Source organism: Microcaecilia unicolor, chromosome 4 (assembly GCF_901765095.1).
Source record: "Microcaecilia unicolor chromosome 4, aMicUni1.1, whole genome shotgun sequence".
Taxonomy (NCBI): Eukaryota; Metazoa; Chordata; class Amphibia; order Gymnophiona; family Siphonopidae; genus Microcaecilia; species Microcaecilia unicolor.
The window spans coordinates 241,221,487-241,242,379 of NC_044034.1; the positions used below are offsets into that span (position 1 = coordinate 241,221,487).

General features: G+C 50.6%; 1 protein-coding gene across 1 annotated transcript in view; it reads right to left on the minus strand.

Moving 5' to 3' along the window:
* Window positions 1-20,893, minus strand: part of IPO5 (importin 5) — a 358,310-nt gene that overhangs the window by 299,877 nt on the left and 37,540 nt on the right. Inside the window, 5 exon segments of the mRNA XM_030201357.1 lie at window positions 17,172-17,229; window positions 17,232-17,273; window positions 18,160-18,192; window positions 18,195-18,275; window positions 18,278-18,350. Of these exon segments, the coding sequence (XP_030057217.1) occupies window positions 17,172-17,229; window positions 17,232-17,273; window positions 18,160-18,192; window positions 18,195-18,275; window positions 18,278-18,350 (287 nt within the window).

Below are 20,893 nucleotides of genomic sequence, written 5' to 3' on the forward strand. Positions count from 1 at the left end.
TTGCTATTGGGGTCGAAAGAAAAACAACTGGCCGGTCTGTGGGGCTGTGTCCGCTCCAGATACAAGGCCAACTTTGCCTCACCCTATGCCTGGAACAATCTTCCTCAACCCCTACGCCAAGCCCCCTCCCTACCCATCTTCAAATCTCTGCTTAAAACTCACCTCTTCAATGCTGCTTTTGGCGCCTAACCCTTCGAGAAACATAGTAAGCCCTATCAGATCAACTCTACACTTGTCTTTTAGATTGTACACTCGTCTCTAGACTTACACCTGTCTTTTAGATTGTACACTTGTCTTTAGATTGTACACCTGTCTTTTAGATTGTAAGCTCCTTGAGCAGGGACTGTCCTTCCATGTTAAATTGTACAGCGCTGCGTAACCCTAGTAGCGCTTTAGAAATGTTAAGTAGTAGTAGTAGTAGTGTCCGCTCCAGATACAAGGCCAACACTCACTTGCAGTCCAATGTGTGCAACTGAAGTTCAGCAGGGCGGGTATGCGGTCTGGGAAAGAATGTTGGCAAGACAATTGACTGGTTAAGATGGAACTCCGACACCACCTTTGGCAGGAACTTAGGGTGAGTGCGGAGTACTACTCTGTTATGATGAAATTTGGTATAAGGAGCATGAGCTACCAGGGCTTGAAGCTCACTGACCCTACGAGCTGAAGTAACTGCCACCAAGAAAATGACCTTCCAGGTCAAGTACTTTAGATGGCAAGAATTCAGGGGCTCAAAAGGAGGCTTCATCAGCTGGGTGATGACGACATTGAGATCCCATGACACTGCAGGAGACTTGACAGGGGGTCTTGACAAAAGCAAGCCTCTCATGAATCGAACGACTAAAGGCTCTCCAGAGATGGCTTTACCCTCTACAGGATAATGGTAAGCACTAATCGCAGTAAGGTGATTCCTTACTGAGTTGGTCTTGAGACCAGACTCTGATAAGTGCAGAAGGTATTCAAGCAGGTTCTGTGCAGGACAAGAATGAGGTTCTAGGGCCTTGCTCTCACACCAAACGACAAACCTCCTCCACTTGAAAAAGTAACTCTTTTTAGTGGAATCCTTTCTAGAGGCAAGCAAGAAACGGGAAACACCCTCAGACAAACCCAACGAAGCAAAATCTATGCCCTCAACATCCAGGCCGTGAGAGCCAGAGACTGAAGGTTGGGGTGCAGAAGCACTCCGTCGTTCTGCGAAATGAGAGTCGGAAAACACTCCAATCTCCACGGTTCTTCGGAGGACAACTCCAGAAGTAGAGGGAACCAGATCTGACGGGGCCAAAAAGGCGCTATCAGAATCATGGTGCCGTGGTCTTGCTTGAGCTTCAGCAAGGTCTTCCCCACCAAAGGTATGGGAGGATAAGCATACAGGAGGCCATTCCCCCAATGGAGGAGAAAGGCATCTGACGCCAGTCTGCCGTGCGCCTGTAGTCTGGAACAGAACAGAGGCAGCTTGTGGTTGGTCTGAGAGGCGAAAAGGTCCACCGAGGGGGTGCCCCACTCTCAGAAGATCTTGCGTACCACTCTGGAATGGAGCGACCACTCGTGCGGTTGCATGAGTCTGCTCAGCCTGTCGGCCAGACTGTTGTTTACGCCTGCCAGGTATGTGGCTTGGAGAAGCATGCCAAACTGGCAAGCCCAACGCCACATCCTGACGACTTCCTGACACAGGGGGCGAGATCCGGTGCCCCCCTGCTTGTTGATGTAATACATTGAAACCTGATTGTCTGTCCGAATTTGGATGGTTTGGTAGAACAGCCTATCTCTGAAGGCCTTCAGTGCGTTCCAGACCGCTCGGAGTTCCAGAAGGTTGATCTGAAGATCTTGTTCATGGAGGGACCACACCCCTTGGGTGTGGAGCCCATCGACATGAGCTCCCCACCCCAGGCGAGAGGCATCCGTCGTCAGCACCTTCGTGGGCTGCGGAATTTGGAATGGACGTCCCAGGGTCAAATTGGTCCAAATGGTCCACCAGTGCAGCGAATTGCGGCAACTGACGGACAGGCGGATGACATCTTCTAGATTCCCGGTGGCATGGCACCACTGGGAAGCTAGGGTCCATTGAGCAGATCTCATGTGAAGACGAGCCATGGGAAGTCACATGGACTGTAGAGGCCATATGGCCCAGGAGTCTCAATAATCTGCCGAGCTGTGACCTGCTGAGATGCTCTGGTCTGGGAAGAGAGAGACAGAAGATTCTGAGCTCTCGGCTCGGGAAGATAGGTCTGAGCCTTCTGAGAATTCAGCAGAGCTCCTATGAATTCCAGAGATTGGACTGGCTGGAGATGGGACTTCGGGTAATTTATCACAAACCCCAGCAGCTCCAGAAGGTGAATAGTGCACTGCATGGACCGAAAAGCTCCTGCCTCTGAGGTGCTCTTGACCAGCCAATCGTCGAGATACGGGAACACGTGCACCCCCAGCTTGCGTAGATACGCCGCAACCACCACGAGACACTTCGTGAACACCCATGGTGCAGAGGCGAGCCCAAAGGGCAGCACACAATACTGAAAGTGCCGTGACCCCAGACGGAATCTGAGATACTGTCTGTGAGCTGGCAGTATCGGGATGTGAGAGTAAGCGTCCTTTAAATCCAGGGAACATAGCCAATCGTCTTTCTGAATCATGGGTAGAAGGGTGCCCAAGGAAGCATCCTAAACTTTTCTCGGACCAGATATGCGTTCAGGCCTCTCAGGTCTAGGATGGGGCGCATCCCCCCCTGTTTTCTTTTCCACAAGGAAGTACCTGGAATAGAATACCTGCCCTTCCTGCCCGGGAGGCACGGGCTCGACCGCATTGGTGCTGAGAAGGGCGGAGAGTTCCTCTGCAAGTACCTGCTTGTGATGGGAGCTGAAGGATTGGGCTCCCGGTGGGCAATTTGGTGGAGTGGAGATCAAATTCAGGGCGTATCCGCACCGCACTATTTGGAGAACCCACTGGTCGGAGGTTACGAGAGGCCACCTTTGGTGAAAAACTTTCAACCTCCCCCCGACCGGCAGGTCGTCCGGTACGGAGACTTTGATGGCGGCTATGTTCCCATGGATCCAGTCAAAAGCCCGTCCCCTGCTTTTGCTGTGGAGGCGCAGGGGGCTGCTTAGGCGCACGCTGTTGACGGGAACGAGCGCGCTGGGAGTGTCCCTGTGCCTGAGGAGGCCTTCGGGCCGGCTGGGTGTACCTGCGCTTGCTATAGGCGTAGGGTGCAGCCTGCCGGGCCCGGAAAAAACGTCCACCTGCAGAGGTGGATGCTGAAGGCGCCCGGTGGGAGAGCTTGTCGAGAGCGGTTTCCCGCTGGTGCAGTTGGTCCACCAACTGCTCGACCTTCTCGCCGAAAATGTTATCCCCCTGGCAAGGGACATCCGCCAGTCGCTGCTGGGTGCGGTTGTCCAGGTCAGAGGCACGCAGCCATGAGAGTATGCGCATCACTATACCTTGGGCCGCAGCTCGAGATGCCACATCACAGGTGTCATAGATACCCCTGGACAGGAACTTTCTGCACGCCTTCAGCTGCCTGACCACCTCCTGAAAAGGCCTGGACTGCTCCGGGGGGAGCTTGTCGACCAGGTCCGCCAGTTGCCTCACATTGTTCCGCATGTGGATGCTCGTGTAGAGCTGGTACGACTGAATGCGGGTCACGAGCATGGACAATTGGTAGGCCTTCCTCCCAAACGAGTCCAGAGTGTGAGACTCCCGCCCAGGGGGCGCCGAGGCGGTATCTCTCGAACTCCGTGCTCTCTTGAGAGCAGAGTCCACAACCGCTGAGTCATGAGGCAATTGAGGCCGCATCAACTCTGGGTCTGAGTGGATCCTGTATTGGGACTCCGCTTTCTTGGGGGTGGTGGGATTAGATAGTGGCTTCAGCTAGTTCCGAAGCAGTGTCTCCTTAAGGACATTGTGCAACGGCACCGTGGAAGACTCTCTAGGTGGTGATGGATAGTCGAGGACTTCGAGCATCTCTGCCCTCGGCTCATCCACAGTAACCACGGGAAAGGGAATGCAGATAGACAAATCCCTGACAAAAGAGGCAAAGGAGAGGCTCTCAGGAGGCGAGAGCTTCCTCTCCGGTGAAGGTGTAGGGTCAGAGGGAAGGCCCACAGACTCCTCTGAGGAGAAATACCTGGGGTCCTCCTCTTCCCCCCACGAGGCCTCCTCCTCGGTGTCGGACATGAGCTCTCTCAGCTCAGACCTCAACCGGGCCCGTCTCGGCTGCGAGGAACCACGTCCTCGATGATGGCGTCGAGCGGTGGACTCCCGCGCCGGCGGGGACGAAGCTTCCCCCCATCGACAGGACTCCACCTGTGTGGCGGTCGACACCGGTGCCGCAAGCACCCCCGGTACCGGCACAGCCTGGCACATCAGCCCTTCCAGGATTCCGGGAAGGATGGCTCAGAGGCACTCATCAAGGCCCGCTGTCAAGAAAGGCAGGGGGGCCGGTGTGGGTGTCGGTGCCGGAAGCTGCTCGCGTCCAGGAGACGGTACCGAGGTACCCGCGGACTGACGCGACACCTCTTCGACCGAGGGGCAATGCTCCTCCCGGCACTGCCGCTTCCTGGGCGTCGAGTCGTCCCTAGAAGTGCCAGAGCTGGCAGTCCCGTGCGCCGTGGGCGACCGATGACGGTGCTTCTTTGCTTTTTCGATGCCCGTCATCGGCGCTCGGCGGAAAAGACGAGGAGGAGGTGGAACCCCCCCCCCCCCGAGGAATCGGATCCGACAGGGTTCGGTCCCGATGGCCCTGGGCAGAGGGAGTGGCCGGGGCAGACTGCCCGCGCGGCCGCTCACCCCCGCCGTCACCGGCAGGCCAAAGGTACCTGTACTCCTGGAGTCGGTGCCAGAGTCGGCGTTGATTTCATCGACATCGGTACCGGTACCGAAGACCCGGCCGTCAACACCGATGCCGTCAATGTCGAAGGGCCGGCGCAAGTTCCAAAAAGACGGTCCCGTAGAACTTGCCTCGCCACCTGCGTCCGCTTCCTTAAGCCGAGACACAAGGTGCACGTCTTGGAATTATGCTCCGGGCCGAGGCACTTGTGACACCAAGCGTGGGTATCGGTCTGCGAGATCTGCCGGCCGCACTTTTTGAATCCGCTCGGGACCTTCGAGGACATCGACGGAAAAATCGTGTTGGCGAGGTCAAAATCGTCGATGGTGGCGGTGAAAAGAACACCCGAAAAAGAAACGACCGCGCGGCCATAAGGTCGCAACGAAGCGCCCTCGCAGCTAGAACGAGGAGGACAACTCTTTTTTTTTCGAAGAAAAAAAAACACGCGAACGCGTACGTGAAACAAAGAAAAACCGCGGCTAGGCCGCAATCCGGTTTCCGGGGCTGACAAAGAGAAAGACGGGTAACACGTCTCTCTCCAGCGCGGAATAGAAAAAAACTGAGCAGGAACGGTCGCGCATGGGTGGGAAGACGGCCGCGCATGCGCGGTGGGCGTGCCCTGCGTGCGGGACTGCCTGCGAAGTTTTCTTCCGGTTGGTGGGGGTTGCCGTGGACGTCAACCCAGTCGTGAGAACAAGCAGCCTGCTTGTCCTCGGAGAAAGAAAATTACACACAGAATTGCACACCACCTCAGCAATATCAAATTGGGCAAGATAGAAGCCCCACTGGTGGACCATTGGATTCAATCAGGACACGGAGTGGAGGAATTAAAATTTGTAGTGCTGGTACAATTAGACACCACCGGGGGGGGGGGGGGGGGGCAATATAATGCATAATATGTTAAAGATAGAACAACGTTTAATCTTCCAGTGGAAGACAGCTTCCCCCACAGGATTGAACAAAGCTATCGAGTGGGCGGGGCTATAAGAGAGGAAATGAGATCCACAGGGTGAAGGAATTGAATTGTAGTAAGACGCACGCGCGGCGTCACAGGAGAGTTGTTCTCCATTTTGCACAGTCGGGTTGGCGTTCTGACCAAGCTGTAAAGCAGAGCAAGTTCTAATAATGATAAGGTATGTGCACAATATAGATAAAATATATGAATTTTGAGTTAAGTGCAGTGGTGTGCTGGAGCCGGCTCTGTCCGGCTCGCAAGAGCACTTGTTAAATTTTGACAGCCTCTTGCGAGGCCGGTTGTTGTTGGGGCGAGCCGGCTCCATTAGGGGAGGTAAGCATGGCAGGAGAGCGCCATCACAGGCCATGCTTACCTCCCCTGCCACTCCGAAACGTGTCAAACGATGTCCTTCGCCCACACCCTGCCGCTCCCATCTGACTTTTTAAATTACCTCCGTCGAAACTGCTATTTAAAGCCTGCTGCGTGCAGGCCGTCTCTCCAGGCTTCCACTGCTTGCTTCGGTGACGTATCGCCGCCCTTAGTCCCGCCTTCTGACGTCATTTCCTTTTTCCGCGAAGGCGGGACTAAGGGCACGAACATCACCGAAGCAAGCAGGGAAGCTGGAGAGACAGCCTGCAAGCAGCAGGGCTTTTAAATAGCGCGGGCTTCGACGGAGCTAATTAAAAAAGACATATGGGAGCGTGGAGGGGAGGGTGGGGGGCGAAGGAACATCGTTCGCTGGACATGTTTGGGAGCGGGAGGGAAGGGCAGGGGAGGGAGGCGAATCAATGGTATGGATGGGGAGAGGGGGCAGGGGAGAGAGGAGAGTTTCAGGACATGGATGGAGGAGAGAGCAAGAGAAATTCTGGACATGGACTGGAGGGGAGGGAAGGGAGAGAGAAGAAATGCTGGACATGGAGGGAAGATAGAGGAAGGAGATTAGATGAGGGAAAAGGAATTGAGGATGAGAAACTGCACATGATGGAGAAATCGGAAGAAGCTAGATCCACTGGACAGTCAAGTCTGCGGAGGACCAGAAATGAAGAAGAAGGAAGGAAAAGAAAAGAAATAATGGAAAGGAAGCCTGGAAACTGAGTCAAGGGAACAGATAGCGAGCAGCAGAATCAGATCTGGACCAGCAGAATCAAGAAACAAAGTCACCAGACAACAAAGGTAGAAAAAAAATTATTTTATTTTCCTTATAGTGTTTTGGTATATGTCCACTTTGAGAATCAGGTGCTGAACGTTTAAAGGTTTATATTTATTTACGGCATTTATCCCATATTAACATGAATTAGATTGGAACCTGGGATCATTTAATTTTTTTTCCTGGAGAGAGTAATGCATTGCCCCCTCCCCCCGGCTATGGCCAGCTCTGCAATTTTGGGGGGGGGGGGGCGCCGAGGTGGACCGGGGAGAAAGCCTGTTGTTAAAAATTACCAGCACACCACTGGTTAAGTGTTAGGAAGTAGGAGAGAATTCCCTCACTGTTTGTTCTTTTTTGCTCAGTGTCATCGCCCTGACGACGCTACAGCGAAACGCAATTGTGTTGGGCTTGAATATACAAATAGCAGAGTGAAGCCTACAGAGGAGGGATTGATAATCAAGGAACTGCTTGGCCGGAGTTAATAGAGCAGAGCTCAGCATGACAAAGTGAAAAGGCATAAAGAGCAGTCCTTTGATTGAAGTCCTGTGTATTGGAAAAAGAACTGAGAGTCTGAGAAAAGGAGGCAATTAACAACTCGATGTGAATTGAACAAACGACTCAAGATAAGAGCTTGTTTACAAGACAAAGTAGAATTTGACTGTTAGATTTAATATCGAGAATTGTTGGCTGTATAGAGAATCCCAGCGGATACAACAGAGATAGGAATAATCAACAGAGTTACCAATGCACAAGTTGAATTTCAATCATGAATATGAATAATTTGGATTTATTCACACTGTGATGTTGATGGATTTTATGTTTGAATGTAGTTAGTATGAAGAGAGGTGCATGGATGTATGTATGTGATTGAAACAGTGAGGATAAGGAGGATTTTAAGATTTTGTAAATTGTAAAAGAAATATTGAATAAATAAAGTTTTGTTAAACATTGAAAACAGTTAAAGTTACCAAGGTGAATTAATATAGGAATTGTAACTTACTGAAGAAATTTATGACAGGGATAGGAAGGTGTAAGCAATAAGTAAGAGATATCATATGCCGAACAGTCAAAGCTGATTTTATGGGCTTTAGACGCGAAGGCTTTTGACTGGGTCTGCTGCACGTTTTTAGGACAAGTTTTGGCAAAGGTTGGCTTGGGGAATAATTTTTGTAATTGGATCAGTAAAGTGAATGATACATACCTGTAGCAGGTGTTCTCCGAGGACAGCAGGCTGATTGTTCTCACGACCTGGGTGACGTCCGCGGCAGCCCCACCAACCGGAAGAAGCTTCCGAGGCGGTTCCACACGCAGGACATGCCCACCGCGCATGCGCGGCCGTCTTCCCGCCCGTCGCGGACCGTTCCGCCAGTTGAATGACAAGCAAAAAGATGAAAACGCAACTCCAAAGGGGAGGAAGGGAGGGTAGGTGAGAACAATCAGCCTGCTGTCCTCGGAGAAAAGCCTGCTACAGGTATGCTCATTCACTTCTTCCGAGGACAAGCAGGCCTGCTTGTTCTCACGACTGGGGTATCCCCTAGCTCTCAGGCTCACCTCAAAACAAGAACCCAGGGCAATTGAACCTCGCAACGGCGAGGATACAACAGAAAATTGGACCTACGAAGAACACTGAGAGTGCAGCCTGACCAGAATACATGCGGGTCCTGGAGGGTGGAGTTGGATTTACACCCAAACAGATTCTGCAGCACCGACTGCCCGAACCGACTGTCGCGTCGGGTATCCTGCTGGAGGGCAGTAATGTGATGTGAATGTGGTGGACAGATGACCACGTCGCAGCCTTGCAAATCTCTTCAATAGTGGCTGACTTCAAGTGGGCCACTGACGCTGCCATGGCTCTAACACTATGAACGTGACATGACCCTCAAGAGCCAGCCCTGCCTGGGCGTAAGTGAAGGAATGCAATCTGCTAGCAATTGGAGATGGTGCGTTTCCCGACAGCCTGTTAGGGTCAAAAGAAACAAATTGGGCGGACTGTCTGTGGGGCTGTGTCCGCTCCAAGTAGAAGGCCATGCCTCTCTTGCAGTCCAATGTGTGCAACTGACGTTCAGCAGGGCGGGTATGAGGCCTGGGGAAGAATGTTGGCAAGACAATTGACTGGTTAAGATGGAACTCCGACACCACCTTCGGCAGGAACTTTGGGTGGGTGCGGAGCACTATGTTGTGATGAAATTTGGTATATGGAGCATGAGCTACCAGGGCTTGAAGCTCACTGACCCTACGAGCTGAAGTAACTGCCACCAAGAAAATGACCTTCCAGGTCAAGTACTTCAGATGGCAGGTATTCAGTGGCTCAAAAGGAGGTTTCATCAGCTGGGTGAGGACGACGTTGAGATCCCATGACACTGTAGGAGGCTTGATAGGGTCTTTGACAAAGCAAGCCTCTCATGAATCGAACGACTAAAGGCTCTCCAGAGATGGCTTTTACCTTCACACGATAATGGTAAGCACTAATCGCACTAAGGTGATTCCTTACTGAGTTGGTCTTGAGGCCAGACTCTGATAAGTGCAGAAGGTATTCAAGCAGGTCTGTGCAGGGCAAGAACGAGGTTCTAGGGCCCTGCTCTCACACCAAACGACAAATCTCCTCACTTGAAAAAGTAACTCTTTTTAGTGGAATCCTTCCTAGAGGCAAGCAAGACACGGGAGACACCCTCAGACAGACCCAACGCAGCAAAGTCTACACCCTTAACATCCAGGCCGTGAGAGCCAGAGACTGAAGGTTGGGGTTTGCAGCAACGCTCCGTCGTTCTGCGAAATGAGAGTCGGGAAAACACTCCAATCTCCACGGTTCTTCTGAGGACAACTCCAGAAGAAGAGGGAACCAGATCTGACGGGGCCAAAAGGGCACAATCAGAATCATGGTGCCGCGGTCTTGCTTGAGCTTCAGTAAGGTCTTCCCCACCAAAGGTATGGGAGGATAAGCATACAGGAGGCCGATCCCCCAATGAAGGAGAAAAGCATCAGACGCTAGCCTGCGTGTGCCTGAAGTCTGGAACAGAACAGAGGCAGCTTGTGGTTGGTATGAGAGGCGGAAAAGGTTCCACCGAGGGGGTGCCCCCACTCTCGGAAGATCTTGCGTACCACTCTGGAATGAAGCGACCACTAGTGCGGTTGCATGACTCTGGCTCAGTCTGTCGGTCAGACTGTTGTTTACACCTGCCAGGTATGTGGCCTGGAGGAGCATGCCGAACTGGCAAGCCCAACGCCACATCCCGACGGCTTCCTGACACAAGGGGCGAGATCCGGTGCCCCCCTGCTTGTTGGTGTAATACACTGCAACCTGATTGTCTGTCCGAATTCTGGCTAATTTGGCAGGACAGCCGATCTCTGAAAGCCTTCAGTGCGTTCCAGATCGCTCGGAGCTCCAGGAGGTTGATCTGCAAATCCTTTTCCTGGAGGGACCACAGACCCTGGGTGTGAAGCCCATCGACATGAGCTCCCCACCCCAGGCGAGATGCATCCGTCGTCAGCACTTTCGTGGGCTGAGGAATTTGGATATGGACGTCCCAGGGTCAAATTGGTCCGAATGGTCCACCAGAGCAGTGAAGTGCGGCAACTGGTGGAGAGGCGGATGACATCTTCTAGATTCCCGGTGGCTTGGAACCACTGGGAAGCTAGGGTCCATTGAGCAGATCTCATGTGAAGACGAGCCATGGGAGTCACATGGACTGTGGAGGCCATATGACCCAGAAGTCTCAACATCTGCCAAGCTGTGACCTGCTGGGACGCTCTGGTCTGCAAAGCCAGGGACAGGAGGTTGTTGGCCCTCGCTTCGGGAAGGAAGTTCCGAGCCGTCTGGGTATTCAGCAGAGCTCCTATGAATTCCAGAGACTGTGTTGGCTGGAGATGGGACTTTGGGTAATTTATCACAAACCCCAGCAGCTCCAGAAGTTGAATAGTGCACTGCATAGACCGGAGGGCTCCCGCCTCGAGGTGTTCTTGACCAGCCAATCGTCGAGATATGGAAACACGTGCACTCCCAGCTTGAGTAGATACGCCGCTACCACCACGAGGCACTTTGTAAACACTCGTGGGGCAGAGGCGAGCCCCAAGGGCAGCACACAATACTGAAAGTGCCGTGCGCCCAGGCGGAATCTGAGATACTGTCTGTGAGCTGGGCAGTATCGGGATGCGAGTGTATGCGTCCTTTAAAATCCAGGGAACTTAGCCAATCGTTTTTCTGAATCATTGGCAGAAGGGTGCCCAAGGAAAGCATCCCGAACTTTTCTTTGACCAGGAATTTGTTCAGGTCTCTCAGGTCTAGGATGGGACGCATCCCCCTGTTTTCTTTTCCACAAGGAAGTACCTGGAATAGAATCCCTGCCCTTCCTGCCCGGGTGGTACGGGCTCGACCGCATTGGCGCTGAGAAGGGCGGAGAGTTCCTCTGCAAGTACCTGCTTGTTATGGGAGCTGAAGGATTGAGCTCCCGGAGGACAATTTGGTGGCAGGGAGGCCAAATTCAGGGCGTATCCGCACCGCACTATTTGGAGAACCCACTGGTCAGAGATTATGAGAGGCCACCTTTGGTGAAAAAATTTTAACCTCCCTCTGACCGGCAGATCGTCCGGTACGGACACTTTGAGGGCGGCTATGTTCCCGTGGATCCAGTCAAAAGCCCGTCCCCGGCTTTTGCTGTGGAGGCGCAGAGGGCTGCTTAGGCGCACGCTGTTGATGAGAACGAGCGCGCTGGGGCTGTCCCTGTGCCTGACGAGGCCTTCGGGCCGGCTGGGTGTACCTACGCTTGGCAAAAGAATATGGCACAGCCTGCCGGGCCCGGGAAAAACGTCCACCTGCTGAGGTGGATGCTGAAGGCGCCCGGTGGGAGAGTTTGTCGAGGGCGGTTTCCCGCTGATGCAGTTGGTCCACCAGCTGCTCGACCTTCTCACCAAAAATATTATCCCCCCGGCAAGGGACGTCGGCCAGTCTCTGCTGGGTGCGGTTGTCCAGGTCAGAGGCACGCAGCCATGAGAGCCTGCGCATCACTATACCTTGGGCCGCAGCACGAGATGCCACGTCACAGGTGTCATAGATACCCCTGGACAGGAACTTTCTGCACGCCTTCAGCTGCCTGACCACCTCCTGATAAGGCCTGGACTGCTCCGGCGGGAGCTTGTCAACCAGGTCCGCCAGTTGCTTCACATTGTTCCGCATGTGGATGCTCGTGTAGAGCTGGTAAGATTGGATGCGGGTCTCGAGCATGGAAGATTGGTAGGCCTTCCTCCCAAACGAGTCCAGAGTGCGAGACTCCCGCCCCGGGGACGCCGAGGCGGTATCCCTTGAACTCAGTGCCCTCTTGAGAGCAGAATCCACGACCGCCGAGTCATGGGGCAATTGGGGCCGCATTAACTCTGGGTCCGAGTGGATTCTGTACTGGGACTCTGCTTTCTTGGGAATGGTGGGATTAGATAATGGTCTCATCCAGTTCCGAAGCAGTGTCTCTTTGAGGACATTGTGCAACGGCACCGTGGAGGACTCTCTAGGTGGTGATGGATAGGCGAGGACCTCGAGCATCTCAGCCCTCGGCTCGTCCACAGAGACCACGGGGAAGGGAATGCATATAGACATATCCCTAACAAAGGAGGCAAAGGAGAGGCTCTCAGGAGGCGAGAGCTTCCTCTCCGGTGAAGGCGTGGGGTCAGAGGGGAGGCCCACAGACTCCTCTGAGGAGAAATATCTGGGGTCCTCCTCTTCCCCCCACGAGGCCCTCGGTATCGGACATAAGCTCATGTAGCTGAGTCCTTAGCCGGGCCCGGCTCGACGTCGAGGCACCGAGGCCTCGGTGTCGTCGAGCGGTGGACTCCCGCGCCGGTGGGGACGAAGCTCCCTCCATTGACGTCGACGGGGACTCCACCTGCGTGGCGGTCGAGACCGGCGCCGCAAGCGGCGGCGGTGTCAAAGGCCTCGGCCGGGCTAGAGCTCGCCGGCGCCACAGTCAACGGCGCCGAGGGCGCTGGCACAGCCTGGCGCATCAGCCCTTCCAGGATCCCCGGAAGGATGGCTCGGAGGCACTCGTCCAGGCCCGCTGTCGGGAAAGACGGGGGGGGGGCCGGTAGAGGCGTCGGTGCCGGAAACTGCTCGGGTCCAGGAGACTGCACCGAAGTGCTGGGACCCTGACGTGTCGGTACCTCCACTACCGAGGGGGACCTTTCCTCTCGACGTGGACGCTTCGGCGTCGACTCCTCTCCGGCATCGAGGGCCGGGCGCACCGATGGGGACCGATGACGGTGCTTTTTCTGTTTTTGCGGTGCCCGTCATCGGCGCCAGGTGGAACGGAGGAGGTCGATCCCCCTCGGTCTCGAGTCGGACAGGGTTCGGTCCCGAGGGCCATGAGCAGAGGGAGTGACCGGGGCCGAGTGCCCACGCGGCCTCTCACCCCTACCATCACCGGAGGACCGGCGGGCCGACGGGACCTGTACTCCTGGGGTCGATGCCATCGGTGCCGATTTTGCGGACATCGATACCGGTACCGAAGAACCGGCCGTCGATACCGATGCCGCCGAGGTCGACGTCGAGGGGCCAGCGCAAGTTCCAAAAAGACGGTCCCGAAGAACTTGCCTCGCAACCTGAGTCCATTTCCAGAGACCAAGACACAAAGAACACGACTTGATATTGTGCTCCGGCCCGAGGCACTGGAGGCACCAAGCGTGGGTGTCGGTCTGCGAGATAGGCCGGCCGCACCGACTACACTTCTTAAATCCACTCGGGACCTTCGAGGACATCGACGGAAAAATCGCGTCGGCGAAGTTAAAGTCGTCGATGGTGGCGGTAAGTCACACCTCGAAAAATAAATCGACCGCGCGGCCACAAGGCCGCAAAGCAACGCCCCCGCTAGAAAACGAGGGAAAAATTAAGCACGCTCTCTTTTTTTTTTTTTTTTTTTGTAAAAAGGAAAAAAAGGTTTGGAGCGCGCGGCAACAAGGAACAGAAAATTAACGAATTCGCGAACAACGCGATGGTTTTCCGGGGCTGACTAAGAGAGAGCGGCGACGCACGACTCTCTCCAGCGCGGAAAAGAAAAGACTGGCGGGAACGGTCGCGCACGGGCGGGAAGACGGCCGCGCATGCGCGGTGGGCGTGTCCTGCGTGCGGACCGCCAGCGAAGCTTCTTCCGGTTGGTGGGGGCTGCCGCGGAAGTCACCCAGTCGTGAGAACAAGCAGCCTGCTTGTCCTCGGAGAATCTTTATTTTAGTGTGACAGCCCAGGTGCAGGTTAATGGAGGTTAAACGGACCCATTTGTAATAGAGCGGGGCATCCGGCAGGGATGTCCTCTTTCAACACTTACTTGCAATCTCTATTGAGCCTCTGGCTCAGCAGATCTGCTCCAATTTATATATTTGTAGATTCCAGCTGGGTGACAGGTGCCGTCATAAATTAGCACTATTAGCAGATGATATTTTGTTATATGTGGGACATCCGCATTTTTCTCTTTCAGTCATCCTACAGGAATTACAGATGTTTGGGAAAGTGGCTGGGTTTAAAGTGAACTTGGATAAAACAGTAAAACAAATCTTGGGGGTTTATTCTAGACCCTTAGTAGGAGGAACTTTTGCAATATAACTTTGTTTAAATGGTTGACTTCTCATATTCGGTACTTGGGTATTCAGGTAAGGATCTTAAGTGCCTGTATTCTTTGAACTATGACCCTTTCAGCTTAGGAATGTTAAAGGGGATTTGCATAGATGGCAGTCTACCTGGGCTGTCGTGGTGGGGGCAGATAGCAGCTTTAAAGATGAATGTGCTCCCCCGACTTTCCCCTCCCCCCCCCGACACTTCCAGTAGAGGTTCCCGAGGGGGTTTTGCAGATGTTGCAAGAGGAATGTTCCCGGTTTTATTTGGGGGGGGGGGGGGTGTGGAGATCTTCCCGGTTGACTAAAAAGGTGTTGGGGCAGGATCGGTATGGGGGGAGGACAGGGCCTACTGTTTTATGATATTATTAGGTGGGACAACTTAGACAAATATGGAAAGGGTCTGGGGTTAAAGGTAGGGTGCTATCAAAAGCAGTAACATTTTTCTCCTTAGTTATTTAACTTTGGCTCCTTCTGATTCCAAAATGGATAACTGCACAAAACAAATGCAGCGTGGCTGGGGCAAAATGTGTAACCTAATACCAAATAAACAGCTCCAGACAGCTGGCTGGAGCTGTTTATTTGGTATTAGGTTACTCCTTCTGATTCCCCCAGAGTACTTGAGTATTCAAAACCCTTTTATGAAAAATCTATTGGGAGTATGGAGAAGGGTGAAGAGGAAATTCGGCATTCAGAATTGGAGTTCCTGGGATTGTGGTGTGTTCATTCAGAGGGAATAAAAAGGGCTCATTTGTTTTCACCAGTTGTTGGATGTTGGAGAGTTTGTTCCCTTTGAGGATTTGAAAAACTTATGCTTTGGCTGAAGGGGATATTTTTTCCTATCTTCAGATTAAGCATTATATGATGGGGCAGGGATACCATAAGTTGGACCCTGATGATACTGAACATTTTGAAAATCTGTAGCAGGTCTTGGCTAAGTGGCCTTGGCCTTTGTCATTGTTAAATAAATTTTTAGGGGATGTTTTTTTTCAAAACTTTGGTTATAGATCAGTGGGAAACTGATTTTGGGATGCAGGTCACTCAGAGTGAATGGAAACAAATCTTTCAAGAAGTTCAAAAGTCTATGATAAAGGAGACTATGATAAAATGAGAAGAATGGTGAAAAAAAAACCCAAAAAGAGGCGCAGCTGCAAGGGTCAAAAATTTACATCAGGTGTGGATGCTGTTCAAAAACACCATCCTGAAAGCACAGGCCAAATATGTTCCATGTCTGTAGCTCGCTTTCAGCAATAGAGAGCTAGGGGTCTTGTATTTTTATTTCAAATTCTGAATGAAGAGGGACGCCTATGCCCTTACTCCAGTTTGTGTTCACAATTTGAACTAGATTCTGGAGATATTTTTCCTTATATACAACTGCAACATTATATAGCAACTATTCTTATCTCGGTACTCACCAATGAAGCGCATGAACAATTAATGGAAACCTGGAGGCCCAACAGCAAGTACCTTTGAGATGACACCATAAAATGCTTATAGAACTTCTCCCAGACTATAACCTGGCTCCTCTAGCACAGCGCTGGTCGATTGACTTAAATACTACCATACTACTAAGACAATTATTGAAGAGCCTTAGGGCATGCAAAGCTACAACTAAAAATATAACTCATTGGGAAATGCAGTATAAAATTGTAATGTAACTTTACATCCCCCCTACCAGAGCATATAAAGTACATTTTAGCAATACTGACAAACGTGCTAAATGCCATCAGAGGAGAGCAACTTTAGGTCACTTGTTTTGGCACTGCTTGCTAATTAAGGCCTATTGGATATATATAGGACATGTTTCTGCATTATGGAAGATACGATGGACCCCAAGGCCTAAATTACTAGTGAGAATATATGATATTTCTTATCCAAGACCACAAGGATGTCTTGGGTACGTCAAGAGGGCAGTCCAGATGGGACTTACAGGCATTCTCACTCAATGGAGCCAACCAGAGGCTCCCACAACAGCGCAGAGGAGAACTTTGCTTATCATGCAAGCCTCTTTGGAACGGAGGGAATTCACAGATCTAGATACAAAACTCGGGAAGCAGTTTTGTGAGATTTGGGAACCTTTCTGGACAACTCTCACCCCAACAGCTAGAAGCCGCCTACTCAACATGTGAAGATTACAGCTGATGATAGGATGCTTCATAAATATATGATGGAAGTGCTGCATTTGCCCCTTTTTTGTGATTATTAAAGATGTTCTCAAGTTTGAGATGGCTGAATACTCACTACCTCGTTTGTCTATTAAGTGAACCTGTTCTATTCATGGCATGTTGATAGATTGTACATGCTCATTTTGTTTGTATCCACTGTGGAGTCTTCTTTGTATAATTCAATAAAAAGATTTGAAACAAACAAAAAAATCATTAATACAGGGATTGTGCACCTGCACTGGTGACGCAGAAACAGACAATATAAAAACATTTCATAAGGCAGCAATACAAGTTCCAATAAGCAAATCTACAAGCATTCTACAGAGGATCCAAGGTTTTAGATGAATACCACCTTCAGATCTGCATAGGCTAGAGATTTTCTTAAGAACCAAATTTAACAGCAGATTCTATGTTTCTTGCAGTCCTGTGAAAGGCTAAAAATAATTGCTCAAATACGATCTCGCTTGGAGTTCTGCTGAATGTTGGACATTACATGAGAGAACATACCAGAAAATGTGTAGAGCAGCTTCACGCAGCCCCACATTCTGCGAGCTGACCGAGTCAACAGGAACTTTAAAGCTTCAGGCCACTGGTTGTTACCATCATCATCTTAAAGAGTATAAAGATCAGATATTCAAATAAGATTACTAGTTGAATACATTTTAAAACAGCCTCCAGCTTCCTGAGAACAAGGTTTACAGTAAATTAAACCATACGTATGCTTATAGTAGCTGGCCATCTCCCTCATTCTGTCAGTCTTATTAGCTTCAAGGGGTTCCTCCCTCTTTATCAAAATAGTGCTGTGATCCTGCCTTCCAGGTTCCTCAGGAGACATCAAGAGAACCTCCAACACCACACACTTTTCAGAAAAAAAAAAAAAAAACAATCATGAAAACCCACCCTATTTCTAAAGAAAACTGACATGCTAGCTTTTTCATAGTAGCTTCTCTTGCTTTGTTTCCTTTAAAATGAAAAGCTGTTCATTACGCATTCCTCCTATTTTCTCTCAATTTTTTCTGTTTTCCCTCTACACTATCAAAGCCTCCCTTCATCTCCCCTCTTTTCCTTCATATAGTACTTATCCCTTAACTTCCTCCCTCCAGCAGACAGCTCTACCAGAAACTGAAGATGACCAGATATCTGTGAGCTAGCAGTTAAAAGCACAGATAGAATAAGTTAAAATGTCTCTTTACCAAGCAGGAAGCTGGGCATGTACTTACAGGGGACACTCCACACAACCCCCTAACAAAATAAACTTGCTTCAAATCAGCTATTTCAGACAATCACAGATGGTGACTAACTTTCTTCATTTTAATATTGCCAAAGTATATACTAACCTCACAGATCAAGAATATAGACCAAAAAGGATATAATCCTACTTCCATTCACTATTCCCCATCTCAGTATCAGGAATTCTGTTATCAACTTCATCAACTTCATCCAACCAAGCACACTTGCTCTCAGAGAAATTCAGAATAAAAGACTTCATACATACCAATTAAATTCCGAGCAAGTTCAGCAGCAATATGCAGATCTTCTTCCGCATGTTTGTCTGATCTCTACCTGGAATGGCCAACAGTAGCTCGGTTTTGATGGCAGTCTGTACATTAGTGGAAGAGGCAGGTAGACTTCCTCAAATGAGGAAGACAAAAGTCGCCGTAGGAGGACAGCAGCCATTTGTCTTGCCTACAGAATAAGAATTTTTATGCACATTAGCAAGGAAAGTCTTCCTTGAAATGTGGCACCAGAGTCACAAACACAAGATTTTGTGAACCAAAGTTGCATTGCCCATTTCACATCTGCTATTGTGCCTGAATATAAACAATTTGAAATCAACACTGTAGTAACATCAGCGCCCTGTAATGTTGACATTTATACTCCAAATAAATCGACCACAAATTGTCAGAGATAATTTCAAATATTTGTGAAATTTAAAAATTGCAGCTACATAATATGCCAATCCTCAATAGGCATTAAAGGCAAAACGGTGCTCATCTTCTACACACAAAGGAAGCTCTCTCATAGGAGTCAATGCAGAAAGCTGTGCATTAGGGCTGCTCATTGCACAGCTTCTATCATTAGTTCGTTGCAAAGTTACCCATGGGATACAGTATTCAACAAGCATTCAAATTACTGTTTGTGTTAAAATCGTGAGTACTCTGCATCTCACTGCAATGAAAAATGTCTTACCTGATAATTTTCTTTCCTTTAGTCGCAGCAGATGAACCAGAGACCTGTGGGTTTGTGTGTTTGTATCTACCAGCAGTTGAGATAGAGAGCACTGAATTCTACTGTGCTCCCTAGCCAGCCAGTATACCTCATAACAAAGCTTAAGAAGAAAGAATCCATATCTGCCCCTTCCCCCCCAGATATGCACCACACTTAGAACCGGGGCAATCAAAATCCTAAATGTAAGAAAAAAAAAACAAAAAAATAACCCAAACCCTCCCGTAAACCATGCAGCAAAACTTTCCATAGGAAAAAAAGGTCTCTACCATCTGAAACCAGAAAAGCGATAAGGGTGGGACTCTGCTGCGAGTAAAGGAAAGAAATTATCAGGCAAGACAATTTTCATTCCTTAGCATCAGCAGCAGATGAATCTGAGACCTGTGAGATGTAGCTAAGCGGTAATAAAAGTAGACTTATTCCCCAGAGCCGGACCTCCAATGCATCCATTTCGTCCCCGGAGCCTTCGGGTGGGGGTCCCTAAAGGGGCAGACAGATAGCCACAGCCCCAGTCGCAGATCTTTTAATAAAATGCACGGTGAAGCAATAAAACAAACTCTGGGGAGATGACCAGCCCCCCCCCCCCCCCCCCCCCCAAGGGAACATACGGAAAGCTTCCCACTGCTACCCGTGGAAGTGCAAAACCGACACAGACCCAATGGCAGCACCTCTGTGGGACACTATTAACTTCACCGGGAGTGGACAAAATAGCCGCCACCCCTGTCGACTGCAGAGAAGAGCATGCGGGAAACTCCAGCATCCACCTCACCGCTGATACTATCCAGCACCTCAGGGCAAAGGCTCGATGCTGCTCTCCACTTTCCACAGTGGGAGCAGCGTTTGATGAGTTCTGCTGCCATAGAAATGCAGGAAGGTAAATAAACACTCACCACAAGAACAGGGCGATCTCCTCCTGCTGAAGGCAATGCTACAAGGAATGTGCACTACTTCCCTCTCTGCCTAGTAGCACTCAGTGCTAGAGCCCACCAAGGCAGGAACACTGCTACTGCTAAAAACTGCTTTTTTTTTTTTTTTTTTTTTTAAACAGTACAGTGTGAGGAAGGAGCTGGTGGAAGGCAGAAAATAGAGAGATGCAGGGTAGGCTAGGGACCTGAGATGACCAGGTGTACCTCCCAAAGCTGGCACCAATTAGCCAGTCACCCCCAAGCTCTACTGAACTAGAGGACTAGAAGAGGAGCTGCAACAGAAGCAGCCATGAGCCTGAAAGGTTCCGTCCGTTTGCCTGCAGGAGATGGAGAATGCTGGCTAGCCAGGGAGTATTATGCCCTATTAGGCACAGTACAATTTAGTGCTCTCTCTCTCTCTACATTCTGGTAGATGGACACAACCCACTGGTCTCTGGATTCATCTGCTGCTGACAGTAAGGAAATGTCCCCTTCCTATCAGTGCATGGGAGAGACATTTATATAAAAAAAAAAGTACCCTGCTGCTGCATGAGGTGGTCACATCCATGCTCCCTCCCCCCCACCAAAAAAAATAAAAAGTCCTTGATACACCAAAACCCACTGCCGACACCCTGATCCCTCCCAACTCCCCAAAACAAAATCACCCTGGTGTCTAGTGGACGCACCTAATCATTCCTAAAAATAGCCAGAACCTCCCTCCTGGGTCCCCAAAGACCCAATCCTCAAACTGTGATGCATCCCCAACCACACCAACCGCTCTCAAACTGCCCTGGTGTTTAGTGGACCCAGCTCCCTACCAGAACCTCTCAGTTCTGTGGTCTGGTGTCTATTGGCACCCCCCCCCCCTCCTTAAAACTGCTTGGCCTCTCCCGTTGCGTACCTTCAAAAAGGTAGGCACGATACTCATTCCTACCTCCACGTTGTCATCTTGGAAAGTGGCAACACCTCAACTCATGCGATGCATAGTAGGATGTTCCGCATTGGGTCAGTCTGACAAACAAGGGAACTTTTCTCATATTTGGTAGCCTGCACCTAGACACCAAATAAGGGAAAAACCTTCATATTTGGAAGACTAAC